General features: G+C 40.1%; 1 protein-coding gene across 15 annotated transcripts in view; it reads left to right on the top strand.

The window, feature by feature from the left end:
* LOC104328495 (zinc finger protein 532) overlaps positions 1–16,174 on the top strand; it is a 51,393-nt gene that overhangs the window by 21,532 nt on the left and 13,687 nt on the right. For all 15 annotated transcript variants that reach the window (XM_075446227.1, XM_075446238.1, XM_075446232.1 and 12 more), the window contains 3 exons: positions 1,854–2,035; positions 4,980–5,156; positions 14,179–14,341. In XM_075446227.1, the coding sequence (XP_075302342.1) occupies positions 1,854–2,035; positions 4,980–5,156; positions 14,179–14,341 (522 nt within the window). The remainder of the gene's footprint in view (positions 1–1,853; positions 2,036–4,979; positions 5,157–14,178; positions 14,342–16,174) is intronic.

Here is a 16,174-nt window from a genome sequence, read left to right as displayed (position 1 = left end):
GTAAACATTAAAAGGGGACCATATGAAAATACACTTATTGCTTCTGTGTGTGTGACCACAAGATGTTTGATGTTAACATTTCTATTTAAAATTACTGTTTTTTAAAAAAGAGTCAAAGTATTTTTCAAAAAAAATATGCTTCTTCTTCGAATACCAATGATATTGTACAATTGCTAAGGCAATTAAGAAGTCAGTTTAGACCTTGATATTAAACAGTGTTCTACTAGGAAAAAAATCCTTTTTGCAGTGACTATAAAGGCTTTTTCCTTCTGTCTTCGGGGGTTATTGTCTGTCTCCTGTTGATTAAATGGGAACAGGCTGGGGTTTTTTTATGGGCATAGTTGCCAGTACTAGTAAGTCAGACTCCTGTGAAAGCCATTTGTAACACTGTACTGTTCTTCCACAATGGTAGCTTTGATTCTGCTATTGTATGATCTGGATGTTACTGGTTTTTTGAAGAGATTTAAAGGAGAGTCGCCTAAATTGGAAGAAGGCGGTGGCTTTCTCTGAAGCACCTGTCTTGTAGTAAGAAATGTTTTTACCATGGGAAAAGGGATTATTTCTTAATTATTTATTTCAGGATTTTTTTCATACATAGGTTAGTAAATAATTTATAATGCAGCTCTGGAGATCTTGTTTTGTTCCGTATTCTTGCAAAATGTACACATCACTACATCTGCAAGACTGTTAGGGATAACATTCCTAAAAATGTGCAAATCTCATGTTAAAAAAATACCCATGTCATGAAGGAGTCTTGGTTTTGTTTTTAAGTCTTCATAAGTCACTTGTGAGATTCATAATACCCAACTCATAAGAAATAATAATTTGAAAAGCCTTGGAAAGCCAAGTCTTATGAAATGAGGTTGAGTTGGACCTGTTCTGCAAAGACTTGTGTTTGTGTTTGACTTGGAGACCAGCAGAGTTTCTGTTGAAGTCGGAGAAGCAGCTTCTGTGATCAAAGTTAAACAGAAGCGTACTTTCTGGAATGCTTTTACAGGTTTGGCTCCTTGTGCCCTCCAGTGATCGAAAGCCACTGTGAGCAAAAGTGAAGCCTGTTTGGAGCTGGGTTGCATCATTTGCGTTTCATCCCCAAAGTGGCACAAAGCACCCAAAGAATTTCAGTGTTTCTGATTTGGCATATGGTCAACATGTAGTTGAACATTTTTTTAAATTATTTTTGTGTAACAAAATATAAGAAAAGAATTAGTTTAGTAAGTTACTCCTGCATGTAGAAAGATTGCCCTGCAAAGAAGAGCTTTGTAAATATTTTATATATTGCTAGTTTTTACTCAGATGCACAATGAGTTGATATGTGTTCTAGCCTGAGAAATACATTTTGACATTATCTGTGCATTTTCTGCCTGATAATGCTTTATTTTATTGGTATTATGGATATTACCACAAGAATTCATTAGGAGCGAGGATCAAAGTGAGTGAAGATAGTATATTTGGTGGGTTTGTTTGGTTTTTTTAACTTGATGTGGTATACTGAGTTTAAACCATAAGGTTTCATTCTCAGGTTGTACTTAGGCCGCTTGCACTATTAAGATAATCTTGTGAGTCACCCAAGTAGAATTTATATAGACAGACATGCATCTCCCATGGTCGGTGGTATATGAAAGAGCTTTGCTGTGTCAAAGTGGCCCAACACGCCAGTATGTCTGGTTGCCAGTATCTGCCAGCTCTGTCCTACAAGTCAGTAGGGCCTGTGTTTAGTACTTGCCCACTTCTCTTGGTTCACATCACAATCATAACATTTAACCTTTTATTTAATATATTACAGTGTTTGACACAAGACGTTATGTATAGCTGAACCAAACCTTTTGTTTCATCTATTTTGGTTTATCGTTTAGAAGACATGCAATATCTGCCAGATGCTGCTTCCTAACCAGTGCAGTTTTGCATCACACCAGAGAATTCATCAGCATAAGTCTCCATACACGTGTCCTGAATGTGGAGCAATCTGCAGATCTGTCCACTTCCAGACTCATGTCACTAAGAACTGCCTGCATTATACCCGAAGAGTTGGTTTTCGGTCAGTATAATGATTACTTTTGTTGTCGATTTATGTATAATTTATGCTTTTAAAAGTAATTTTCCATTTTCATAAGCATTGTTTGTAGAATATGGCTTTGTGGGTTTAAGGTTGTCATGGAAACAATGCTATTAGTACTACAAATTTTGGAGTAAATACCATATTAGGATTCTGCTTTGTTTGGGGCATCCGCTTTTGTAGGTTATTAAATCAGAGTATTAGCTAATTTCATCCAGCCACAAAATGTCAGATTCAGGACTTACCAGTTTATAAAGTCTAGCAAATTCAGATGTATGAAAATAATTTCAGGTTCTTAAAAAACCCTTTTGAGTTTTTTCGAAACATTGAATTTTAGATTGTTCTCTCTGGTAGAACAGTCATTTTCAGTATTTATTGCCAGAATTTATTATCAAGATGCTGATGGGCGTACTGCGTCTGTCTGGTTGCTCTCTTCTCTGTGGGAAGTCAACATTCCTCGGCTTTACATGGCTTTAAAATTACCTTTGTTGTTCAAACAGCCTGGTCTTCTGGTGGTCCTTTGTTACTCTTCAGTTTCCCTTTTATTCTGCTGTTTCCCTGTAATGGCAGCTCACTGAGAAAATGGGGATCGGAAGCATTTTATGGAAATTATTAGTTTTGAAAAGCTTGAAAAATTGTTTTATCTTAGAATTTTACTCGCACTGAATGGCAGGCAGCACAGCAAGAGATCAGAAGAGCCGAGCTTTGCTCAGCAGTCCTACAACATTTCCACTTCATCCTGTCTGACTGAAGAAGGGTGATTTAAAATCTTACCAGTAGGCAGCTTCTTCCTCCATAAGTTGGCACAAGTTCATTTACTGGGATGGTTTTGAGAGCTTCCACTGAGGGAAGAAAGCATTTTTACTGCATCAAGCCAGCTGCTGTGGGCAGTCTGTTTTCCATGGTCCAACACAACTCTCAGCTCTTTGCTTTTCTTTGGGTTCTTCTCTTTTATTCTTTTCTCCCAAGCTGTAGTCCGTCTTGTCCTACATTTCTTAAATCTGCTACCTCTACTCTCCTTTCTAGTCAGTGTCTCTTGGGTTTGTACATGGAATCGTCTTCAGGGGCTCCTGGCCTGCACCAGTAACACCAGAAGACTCATAAACCCCTCACTGTGAATCTAAACTAAAGTTACTAAACTTTTCAAGATGTGTCATAAACAACTCACGTCACGTCACATCAGAATTTCTGTATATGGTGAGACTAAACCAAAAAATACCTAGGCAAAGAAAGCAATATCCAGCAAAGTGAATGTCTTCCTTCTTATGCTCCTCAGCATCTCCTTATCACCATGGTGCGTTTGCTTGAGAAACAGTGTAACCTGTCGTGTCTTTCCCAGGGACCTCTGTGAGGGAGTGCAGTTTGATTTCAGCGATGTAGGCTGGTTGTCTGAACTACAAATCAGCTGAAAATTTCAACCTTCAGTTTAATTGCTTCCTTCCAGGTTGAAAACAAGAAAGCTGTTACGGCAGTCCAAGAAAGGAAGGCTTGGTCCTAAAGAACTGTTTTAATATACACTGGTGAATGCTGAGGGTCCTTTATTATGTCACATCACTAGAGGATAAAGTCCAGGCAGAATGGGATGGGGAGGCGAGAGATGCGACCAGCTCTCTGGAGGTGACACCTTAGGAGTAGATCTGTTAATGAGGGGATCGTGCTTTGTACTGCTGTGAAGAAATGTTCATCTCTCTGTAAGCAGAGAAGATCTTAACAGACCCAACAAAGACAAGAGCCATTTACTTTAGAAAATACATTGGTAAGTGGAGACTAGATAGATACGAACTTGATTAATAATATTAAGAATGTAAATTAAGTGCTTAGAGAAGGAAGGATGACGTTTCATAAAATTCAAAGGTGATACATTTTGAAAGGAAAATGGGATTCTTGAATGCGATGTTTGACTATATTTCCTGTTTTATTGCTATCATCAGGGCATTAAAACAGTATCCAAAAATGCATTGATGTTTATATGACAGCAGTCATACTACCCTGATAGATGCCAAAATTAAAACTTTGAGAGAGTAGAGGCCTACTATGTTTTAATTGTAAAACTTACTGCAGAATACTAGTCAATAAGAAATCTGTTCATTTGACAGGTTTTTTTGTAATTGCTTATTGCAGTATGTTCTAGGACTTACTTGGTAGCATTTAGTACTGGAGATGTATGGCACTAAAAGGGACCATTGTGTATAGAAATTGTTATGTAATAATATTAATTCAATTTTTTAATCGTTTCAATTTAGGATAGATGCGGAAAGGTCACAAATTTTCAACACAGCAGAAGTATGTTTTTGAAAAATATTTTCAGAATTCCAATCTGACAGATTGATCTGATTGTAGAGATTCTGTTTAGTTGTCCTGAGTTTAAATTACTCTTTTTTTTGTTTTTAAATCCAAGTGCTGATTTGATTACATGTACAGAAAATCATTGAAAGTTTGTCTTCATTAAATCTAAACAAGGGAAGTGGTGGAAATGTTTTCCTTACTGGTTTTGCACTTTGGTGGTAGTTTCTAAATTGCTGTGGCATACCTTATACAATCCACTGCATGTGATAAAAATGCATTTTGTAAAATCTCTTTACAAATTTGCAGAGGGTTTAAGCATTCTTTTTGCAATCAGTAGAATATTGCTCTGTCAGGCCTTCTGTCTGTTTTGTTGTAATGCCATAAAAACATGTTCTGACTTCGTATCTCTTAGATTTTCAAATTAAATTTGGGGAATTTCTTTTTACTTATTTTCTGATACACAAATCTCCGTTTGTCTTGATTCTTACTGGGTTGTTTAAATTGACAGAATGGCGTAGTTTTATCTGATTGTATATATATGTTTTATTTCTTCCACTTGCTTGAAAATCAGTGTTGATTCCATTTCTTTCAGTACTGCTTTGGGCTAGGCTGAACTGACTCTTTTCCGCTCTTTTTGCAGCTGCGTGCATTGCAATGTTGTATACTCTGATGTGGCGGCACTCAAGTCTCATATTCAAGGTTCTCACTGTGAAGTCTTTTACAAGTGTCCTATCTGTCCCATGGCATTTAAATCTGCTCCCAGCACACACTCCCATGCCTATACACAACACCCGGGTATCAAGATAGGCGAACCAAAGTAAGCAAAATTAATCTTCTACTGCACTTGCCTGCATTTTAATGACTTGTGAAATTGTATTCTCTCCTGTGCTTATAATCGTAAAAGTCATGTACTGTACAACCAACAGGTTGTCGTCCTGTTGGTAACAAGTGGAGTTTGTGTAATGTTTTCATGAGTTTTTAGCTGGCAGTTTATTTGGCAAAGGTTAGATTTCCATGAACGTAGCAATAGCAGTCCTTTAAACACTGCACACTACAAGAGAGTAATACAGTAATTACAAAAATTATTTGGACAGGCAGCTAGTGTGTTGCTCCTTCTTGTTTTTTAATCTGCTTAGTTCATGTGCATTTTTACTGTGAGTTAACATGAAGGAACTGCCAAGACTCATCAGGGTTTATGCAGTGATTTTCATAACAACTGGTTGAAAAGGTGGGGAAAGTGATTTTTTTTCTTAGCCCACCCCATGCTCACAGACAGTCATCTGGGTGCATTTGGAGGCTTGGTTCTTTTGGTGCCGTCAGTTCGCAGAGTTAAGGGGGTGTCCTTGTGCGAGATGCTTTCGGACATGGCGGATGGCGTCTCTGGGCTGACCTCAGGCGGTTCTCACGGGCCACAGCCGCCTGCGGTACCCTGCCCTTTTGGTTAGGCAGGCACTCGCTTGTCGGGTCGTGTTTTGCTCGCAGGGTCTGTTTTCCTCCTAGATTTTTTCTTCGTGAAAGCCATAGGTTTTGGGAGTGGTGAGCTAGGCTTTTGCTTCCCTAAGATGGTCATGTCTCAAGGAGAGCAATTCCAGTGTGCTGCTGAGTGAGCAGTGTTTATACCTTTCCAGCCTTGCCCCTCCAGATCAAAACAGATGCATTTATGGAGCTGTTTATATAAGCTTTTTTCCAATATGTAATCTCTTTTTTCTGGATTAAAGCAGAACTGATTCCATTCTGTAGCTAGGAAAGCTGTGCATAAACACAGTGTTTACCGACAGTGGTAATACCGGGCACAATCAGGTCCTCAGCTTCAGGGTCTTTGTTTTAAAGATGTCGAACATTGAAGGGCTCTGCTGAAGCCAGCAGGAGCTGCAGGTGCCAGTGCATGTGAAAATAAGGCTTCAAATCTCATCAGTCTTAGCCTGATGCCTTCCCATTGAGGGCCTTTTTCTTCTGTCTTCTTTCTCCTCTCTTGGTAGGAGTGCAGGATGGAGAGCAAAACTCAAGTGTTTGACTCCATGTTGTTTCTCTGAGTGAGCAGAGCACACTAGTATATTTTAACAAGTTGCAGACTCAAGAAAATAGAAGGCAGATGAGGGAAACAAGGTACCACATAATATAATAACCAGATTCCAGAAGAGTTTGGTTTATCATTGTTTCTTCTAACATATTAACAGGAAATTTACTCTTCAAGGTGTTTAAACCTACATTAAAGCAAAATGACAACAAACTTACTGTGTGTGATACCAAATTAAGATATTTCCACCCAGTGACAAACGATAACCTTGTTTTAATTCAGGATGGTATCTTCAGTGAGAGGCTTTGAAATACCAACATTTAATCTAAAACTTGTTTCAGATTCCCATAATTTTCATTGGAGAAAAGCAAAAGATTAAGATGACCATTTGTGTAAGATACTTCACATACAAAACGTGCAGAAGATTTCTTGAATTGTGTTGGATCTACTGAACTGTTTCTAATCAACTGCGTGAATTAAGTATTTTGTATTAGTTTTCTTTCCTTATACATGTGCTTATAAATGTATTCTTTTTTGAATTAATTTTGATTATAAAGACTAAAATTTTATTAAGTACTACTGTATTGTAATAAATCGTAGAATTCATAATTGAGTGCTCCTCTTAAGAAGTGGCATGTTCTTTAAGTTTGCCAGCTTTAATCAAGATGCTGTCTTAAATGCATGCGGACTAGTAGGAATTTCCCAGTCTTAGCAGTGTTTGGAAGTCTTTGCTTCCATGTCACAAGCATCTGTAGGTAGTACGGTGTTGCCACCAACACACACTGACTGCTGTGTCACCATTTAATGACGTCTGTTTCAAGTTACCAGGGCCTATGGTTTTCCTCAGAATTAGCTATGTGTATTTCTGCTACTCAGTAACAATTGAAAAAGGAAATGTTTTTGTTGCTCAAATTAGTTGGTTTCTGAGGAGATTTCTCACGTATCTTGGACAAGTTGGCATCAAATGTTTGTGACAGTGCTCAAATTCTGGTTTATCTGCTGTAATGGTCTGTGTCAAAATCACAGAACAAACCAGGTTGGAAGGGACCTCGAAAGATCATCGTGTCCAGCCTTTTGTGGGAAAGGGAGCCTAGATGAGATTAGCTAGCACCCTGTCCAACTGCATCTTGAAAGCCTCCAGCGATGGGGACTTCACCACAGCCCTGGGGAGGTTGTGCCAGTGAATGATTGTTATCAATAAAAAAGTTCTTCCTTGTATCAACATGAAACCTCTCCTGGTGCAGCTTGTACCCGTTACCCCTTGTCTTCTCCATGCGGCTTCTTGTGATGAGAGACCCTCTTGTCCTTTTTCTAGCTGCCCTTTAGGTGCTGGAGCCCTGTGATGAGGTCCCCTTGAGCCTTCTCCAGGAAGAAGAGACCGAACTCATTCAGCCTTTCCTTGTAGGGCAGGTTCTCCAGCTCTTGGATCATCTTTGCAGCCCTCCTTTGGACCTTCTCCAGTCTGCCCATGTCTTTCCTGAGTTGTGGGGGCCAGAACTGGACACAGTGGTACAGGTGTGGCCTGACCAGTGCTGAGCAGAGCTGACCAGCGCTGTTCTGTTTGAGGAAATACATTCACATTGGACCAGTCTGCTGCTGCTCGTTTATCTGCATCATATTACCTACCATCTACGTTGCATATGGCTGGCATACATTTTGAAAGCTTAACAAATTTGTTACTGAAAAGAAGGAATGTGATATAGTCGTAGAACACTATAGATATGACTACATAAACTCAGTTAAATTTTTATTCTTCCGAAGTAAAAATTTTAAAACAAATGAAAAAAAAGGGTACAGTAGCCTTCTGTGTTTGGAAATCAGAAGCTTTTGAGTTTTCATGGAGTGTATAAAAGGTGTCTGACCCCTGAATGTGGGTTTCTAGGCAGATGTTGAACTCCGCTTCTGAGTGCTCGTCTGGGCATCACAGCGGTGCAGCCGAGAACAAGGCCCGGTGCGTCAGCCCAGGGCCAGGCTGGCCGGGGAAGATGTGTTGCTTCTGTCCTGTAAGCGGGCTGAGTCCTGCGGGACTTCTGACTGGTTCACACTGTTCTGTTTACAGGAATTGGGCTTACTGGGTAAATGGCTGCATGCCGCTGGCATTTACTGGAACTATGTGATTTACAGTTGCATTACAAATGGTTGTTTCAGAACAGATGCAGTAAACTGTTTGGTGTATGAAAAATTAAGTTTATGTGCAGTGATTCTCAGTGGGATGACATTAGATTATTTTAATATAGGGAAACGGATGGCTGTCTTTGTCTTTCAACTTTGTGAAGCTCTCTCCTGTAGCATACCTAAGATGCTATATGGTTTTTACGAGAAACCAAAGCTTATATGTGATTTTCTTTCTTCAGTAAACAGTGTAACTTCATAGGAGCAGCACTAAGATACTCTTCATGGCTGATCTCCTTTTGGATATTGGAGAAATTCTTGTTTATCAAGACAAATTATGGATATGTACTGTACTATTGGTACAAAGTGTATTATCCCCCAAGTACCATTTTTTGATGTGGGAAGAAGTACCATACTCTGGTGCAGAAGCTTTCAGAATGCTAAACATCTTTTATGTGATATGAAAGTATTTTCCTGTGAGATAACATCTGTGTTTATTCTAAGATAATATGTGAATTTGTTAAGAGGATTTTTGAAAAGTGAAAAAGTGCACGTCCCGTGCCCATTCCGGTGTGGGCAGTGGGGCAGGAGCCTTCATGAGCAACTGCCCTGGTGTGGTTGCAGGTGAACTGCCTGCCTTGGTCACGTGTCATGTTGAAGTGGTTGGGAATTATGTCCTGAGTAAGCATGACTGCCTTAAAGCTTTAGACGGGGTTTTAAGCTGTTACATGCTAAATACTGACTACTTCAGTTGTAAAACAAACCAGGACACTTGGTTGCATGTGGTTAGGATTGAAAATCATGCTTTTGATGCGACTGAAAGAAATACTCGGAAGTGTGTACAGTCAGGACTCATACTGTTAGGTATGTTGGTATGAATTTAACTGAGTACAGTCTTTTGTGAGACCTGTCTGAAATTTGGGTCTCTACCAGATAGTTCTTGTGCTTCTGTGAAAACAGGGTGAAGTCTTTTAGCTTACATAGAAAACACCTATATTCAGCTCTTAGTGTTATTAGAGAGAGAGAATTTTTATATGTGATAAATTCAGAAGGATGTCAGATTTCTTTTGTAGCAGATTCACTTTCTCCTGTCAGTGCTAGTGAGTGCTGCCCTACCCAGGGATGCGGTCATGAAGGGCTTGAAAGAGCCTTGCCAGCAGGTCGAGGGAGCTGATCCTTCACAGAATCATAGAATCATAGGTTGGAAAAGACCTCTAAGATCATCAAGTCCAACCATCGACCCAACACCACCATGTCTACTAAACCATACCCTGAAGTGCCACATCTACACGTTTTTTGAACACCTCCAGGGATGGTGGTCCCCTCTGCCCAGTGCTGCAGTACTGGACCCACAGCCGGGTCCCCAGTGTGAGAGAGGCAGTGGAGCAAGTCCAGCAAAGGGAAGAGACTGGAGCGGCTTTCATGTGAGGAGAGGCTGGGGGAGCTGGGACTGCTCAGCCTGGAGAGGAGAATGCTCAGGAGAACCTTATCCATGTGTATAAATACCATATGGAAGGCATGAAGAAGAGGGAGCCAGACTCCTCTCCGTGGTGCCCAGAGACAGGACAAGAGGCAGCTGGCACAAACTGAAACACGTGAATTTCCACCTGAACACAAGAAGTCACTCTTACGTGAGGGTGGTCAACCAGTGGAGCAGGTTGCCCAGAGGCTGTGGAGTCTTAGTCTGTGGAGACATTGGAAACCCGACTGGACATGGTCGTGGTCCTGGGCAGCCTGCTCTGGCTGACCCTACTTGAGCAGGAGTTGGGCTAGGTGATGTCAAGAGCTCCCTTCTGACCTCAGTGATTCTGTAGTGTTGTGTTCCTTAGTTTAGATATAATAAGAATCTGAAGCCTAGTTTATTTGATTAAATTATGTAATCCTGCGATGACAAATTTATATAGTACAGAGCTGGAATCATTCCAGCTGAGATCACTGTCTAGTTCCACCACCGATGATAAAGCAGGTTTTCTAATTTTGCATGTCTAATTTTGTTTGCAAGATATGGTTCTAATAGAAATATACATCATGAAATAAGCAGAGTATTATTTTTAATTCTGCCAGTCTTTATCTACATCTTGCTAACCCGGAACGATGTAACTTTACTCGTCTCTCTTTAGCACCTAGCCATGGAATTGACTGCTCGGCAACAGGCGCCAGAACGCTGGGATTGGGGATGGTAGCAGTGGTATGTGAGCAGTGAACCAGAGGGGTGACAATCACCCTGCCAGGGCCAAGGCTGTGATACAGTCTGGTGCCTCGGCTTGGTCACCTGCTTCGTTAGTAATCAGGCTTGACACTGGCTGACTTCTGGACAAAGTTGCTGACGGAGATGTAAGGCAGTTTTATAAGAGACAGGACGTAAGGGACAGAAGGAAAACATCTGGTGCCCCAGGATTAGGGAATGTGTGTGGTTAGTACCAGCTCTCTAGCTTGTCACATTACAAGCAGATCACTACAGACCTCCAGCAAGTACTTTGCTGAGGAAACTCTTGAGTTTTTTTTCTTGGGAGTGAAGAGGCCTGATAGTAAAATCACTGCTATAAATTGTCTCCAGCTGCTCTGCTGAGATGGGACCAAGATGATGGAGTGTGCTTAGATGCTCACTGGCTGTGTGTGCTGTGGCCAAGGGAAATGATCCCTTGCACAGTGAATCCTTCAGCTCTTTCTACCCCGTAGAGCTTAAACAGTGCAGCCCACAGAGTGTGGCTGTAATACACAGTACCTCCAGCACTGTGCCTGGAGAAGATTCACGTTCCCTGTTTTTCTGTCTGTGCTCAATTCAGCTGACCTGCTGGGGTGGTGATCCGTTGACTTTTTTCCCCCAGAAATCGTCTGTTACGATCTCAGTTAAAACTATTAGTAGGATATGTGGGTTTGCATTGATGTGAATTATAGGAGGTGAAACTGCATTTTCAGAACCTGGGGTTTCTTTCTTATCAGTTAATATCGAGAAGCATTTCCTGTTTCTGGCAAGTTCTTTAACACCTTCATGCAGGAATCATCCAAGAAGTTAGGATTCTGAAAGGGTATAGATCAGTAGTAATGCGAGAAACTAAAATGCTCGTTTCGAGCAATGTTTGAGAAGCTTTTATGGGCAGTAACATGGGGGTCAGGGGATGGTGAGGGGGCTCCCCTCTCTAAGTACTCAGTGAAGCTCCAGGTGTGTGTTCACCTGGGCTTGTGCAGAGTATGTTGTCCCATGCAGAGGGGTCACCACTGAAAGCAGTGCAATCGTATGTAGGTCATCAGGATGCTATGTACATACTGAATTTATCTTAGCGTGTGTGAGAAACTGGGACTACTTGATATACCGCAAAAATAGTATTTTTCACAGTTAATATGTTTAATAAGTGTACTGATTTTCATTTTTTCAAATATTTGGACTCACTGAATGGCTTGGACATTGAAGCAGTGGCCCTGATCTTGTCATCTCAAAACACAGTGCAGCTTTGGAGCTCTTGAACAATGCACTGTTGATGATAATTGCTTAGAGGGATATAGGAAGGACTTGGAACATTTATATGGATAATGAGAAAATTCAGCCTTCTAGCAAGCAGGATTTGTTGTGGGGTTTTGTTTTTTTAATGGTAAGTCGTTCTTTAGGACAGAGATCAACCGCTAATTGATGGAAGTAGGAAGACTGCTTTCGCAGAGGAAGCGCCTGTCATTGCACTGAGCACCTGTTCTTGGGTTTCTGTTATTTTAGCTGAACTTATTCTGAAGCTCTAACACTACTGATGGCTAATGGATTAGATTTCTCTCTCATCTGATGATCTATGGTGAATTTCTTTGTTACTTTTCTTTGAAGTGCCGTTTCCTTTCATTCATTTTCCAAGTTAAAAAAAAGTGTGATGTTTCTGAAAGAACAGAATTATTTACTGTTTATAAACAGATAACTTACAGGGTTGCAGTTTGAATGACCAATCTCTTTTCTCACGTTTAGTTGCCAGGGGAATAATTCTTAATACAAACAAACGTAAAAATAAGCAAAAATAACAAACAAAGTATCAAGTAAATAATTAGCTAGAATGCAGTTTAAACTATATTCATTATAAAATTCAGCAAAATGAAACAAGCTTCAAACTTGTTGTAGCAGATTTTGCAGCATTTATGTTTGCATTTATGTTGCATAACAACATGCAGTCGTTGCATCCTAACAAGGAGGAAGTCAGGCAAAAGCACCAGGAGGCCTGCATGGATGAGCAAGGAGCTCCTGGGCAACCTCCAACACAAAAAGAAAGCCTACAGAGGATGGACGCAAGGACAGGTAGCCTGGGAGGAACACAGAGATGTTGTCCGAGCAGCCTGGGATTAGGTTAGGAAAGCTAATGCCCTGACAGAATTAAATCTGGCCAGCGACGTCAAGGGCAGCAAGAAAAGCTTCTATAGGTATGTCAGTGATAAAAGAAAGACTAGGGAAAAAGGGGGCCCTCTCCAGAAGGAAATGGGGGACCTCATTATCTGGGATGTGGAGAAGGCTGAGGTACTCAATGACATTTTTGCCTCAGTCTTCACCAGCAAGTGCTCCAGCCACACCGCCCAAGTCACAGAAGGCAAAGACAAGGGCTGGGAGAGTGAAAAGCCGCCCGCTGTAGCAGAAGATCGGGTTCGAGACCATCTAAGGAACCTGAAGGTGCACAAATCCATGGGACCTGATGAGGTACATCTGTGGGTCCTGAGGGAACTGGCGGATGAAGTTGCTAAGCCACTACCCATCATATCTGAGAAGTCGTGGCAGTCCGATGAAGTTCCCACTGACTGGAAAAGGGGAAACATAACCCCCGTTTTTAAAAAGGGGAAAAGGAAGACGCAGGGAACTATAAGCCAGTCAGTCTCACCTCTGTGCCCACCAAGATTGTGGAGCAGTTCCTCCTGGAAACTATGCTAAGGCACATGGAAAGTGAGGAGGTGATTGGTGACAGCCAACATGGCTTCACTAAGGGCAAATCGTGCCTGACAAATTTGGTGGCCTTCTACGACGGGGTTCACCAGTTACACAGCTATCAAAACATAAATAGCTTTTGTTGCAATTTTGATTAGAATATTACCTATCAGAATGGAAGATTTAGCTATCTAATTTCAAGAGTTGCATGTGCTCTGAGGGAGGAACTTGTGGTTTTGGTGGTGTCTCTACATTGCTTCAGGAGTCATATTCTTAATGGCTTGTAATTGCGAAACAGGGAAATACCATCCGGTGAAATTTCAGCTTCAGAGCATTAACAGAGCCTAGGCTTGCCCTTCAGGAGGTTCAAAGCCATATACATTGCCAAAAATAAATTTAGCTTGAACTATACTACCAATTATGGTCGAATCAATCACTCCCTTAAAGCATATTGCCTTTGCAACCTCAAACAGGTATATTGTTCTTTAGATACAATGTGAGTTCAGAAATTGTAGACATTTAACTTTCAAGAGTATCCCAAGTAGATACTGGTGTTATATATGTAACTGGCATATGCTTTTGTTTTCTGGCTTCTTGTTTGCACATTTAAATGATTTTTTTTCTATTTTTCTCTTTTTTCTACTGCTCCCGTATTTTGAAATTGGAGGATGTTTTGAATTAGTTTAATTTTCACTTTTTTCAGGCAGTATGAAATGATTGCTTAAACATGTCAGATCTTAACTCTGATGAGCAAAAAAGTTAACATGATTCTTGCAAATAGATCATCAACATGACTGACATTGTTTATTGTACTTCTGTTTTTAGAATAATATATAAATGCTCTATGTGTGACACTGTGTTTACTCTACAACCTTTGCTCTATCGCCACTTTGATCAGCACATCGAAAACCAGAAGGTGTCTGTTTTCAAGTGTCCAGACTGTTCTCTTCTGTATGCACAGAAACAGCTTATGATGGATCATATCAAGGTGTGTAGGCATCTTCTCTTGTTTTGTTCATAGATACCATTTGTCATGCAATATATGCTGTGAGAAAGTACTGTAAAAAGGCACACAATAACAAGACTGCTGAAAGAGAGGTGTTCGTAATTCCAAGAGAGTAATTTCTCAATAATGTTGTCAAATGTTACAATGTTCTATTTCTTTTGGTCTTCAGCATATCTGTGATGTAATCACTAACTCAGTTTTTCTAGATGAATGCTGATTTTGGTGTGCTAGGAATATCTCAGTGCATTGCATTCAATAGGTGATTTTGTCAAATTAATAACGGGTATAGTGAAGTAAGTCTGAGCATAGCAAGCCTTGAGCCATATTTACAGCATTCTAAGTATTGTTCCAGTTGTTAGGAGCTGTGAATGCTGAGTACATTATAAAATCAAACCTTTGATGTTCAGAATTCACAGTAGGAACCAGTATGTTTCTTGAGTAGGTGTAGAGGTTATTTGTGTGTGTGTGTGTGTGTGTTTACATACGAACATAAACACATGCGTGCTTTGAAAAAAATCTTGAAGTGGATTTGCTCATAAATACCCTTATAATTGAAGATTTACTGTCATCCTTGCAAATCATGTTACTAAGAATCGGCAGTCCCCTGGCTATAGTTTGCTAGCTGTGGCTTTTAAATATACTGTGTTACCTTGTTTTATATATACCAAATCCATTAGCAGTGCTGAGTTTCTTATGCCTTATTAACATGTGGTGCCTGGTAACAGTTGAGGTTATTTACACAATTGCAAAGTATTACAGTCCAGAATGGTAGCACTTAATTCAGTGGGTTTCTCTTGCAGTGAGACGTAAGACTTTGTAAAATTTGTATACAGAATAGTGGGAAACCAGACATTTTTGTTGTCTGCTAAAACCATGATTTTGCATTTTAGACTCAGCTGTGGCACTTGCAACCTCAGAAATCTCTGTGTTGAAAACAAGATCACAAGTCTTGAAGAAACAGGTGGTCTTAAAGCCAGGCTTGAGGAGATAGGGAAGGGCTGACCCAAGACATTCAGAAATATAAGCACTGGATATTTTCTTTGTTTCTGAACTAGTTCATATTTACTGTAAGAATCATGTTACATTTATGCTAGCTATCTTAAATGGTCCTCTGATGCAGCAATGCAACATCCTCTTTTCTGTTTCCCTTGGTCTACTTGTATGGCTTCTTTTTTTCAACTAAATAGGCAAATTCCATATATTGCAGTGTACGTTGTATTGATGTAATTAGTTTTTCTTGACTCAGGTATTATAGTATAAGTATTGTTATATTTGTACGTAACTACTTCTTTAAGACCTGAAAATTTAGGAGCATGATCTGACTGTAGTTAGGGCCAGAAGCTATTCTTACGTAAATCAGGGCTGCTCTGTATCTCTCATGATAAAGTTATTCTCAGTTACTTACAATTTGGGCACTATTTAACTGTTTTGACTTTAGTGTTCTATGCCAGTATTTGTACATGCAACCAGTGGTTTTTTAGCATGTTTCACTATAAATGAAACATTTTTGGGAATAAAAGTAGAGGATTAGAACATACATGTGCAGTAACAGTATTACCGCTTTTATTCAGAATTAATGGTGCTTTTACATTTAGGATGTGTGTGTAGTAGTAAGGACAGCAGCAGAGAAGTATAAATTGGACTTCAGTTAAGGGGGAATGAAAAAAAAAGGTAACGGTGTAGATAAAAACAGCAGAGGACTTGGAGAGAGGATGAGTGCCAGACAAGGGCAGAGCTCAGCCCAGCTGCACAAAAAGTAATTGTTTGATACGGCTAGACATAAACCATCAAGGCAGAGATGACCTGGATGAAAAT

The sequence above is a fragment of the Opisthocomus hoazin genome, chromosome W (assembly GCF_030867145.1).
Source record: "Opisthocomus hoazin isolate bOpiHoa1 chromosome W, bOpiHoa1.hap1, whole genome shotgun sequence".
NCBI lineage: Eukaryota > Metazoa > Chordata > Aves > Opisthocomiformes > Opisthocomidae > Opisthocomus > Opisthocomus hoazin.
This window is presented reverse-complemented; position numbering and strand designations above follow the sequence as displayed.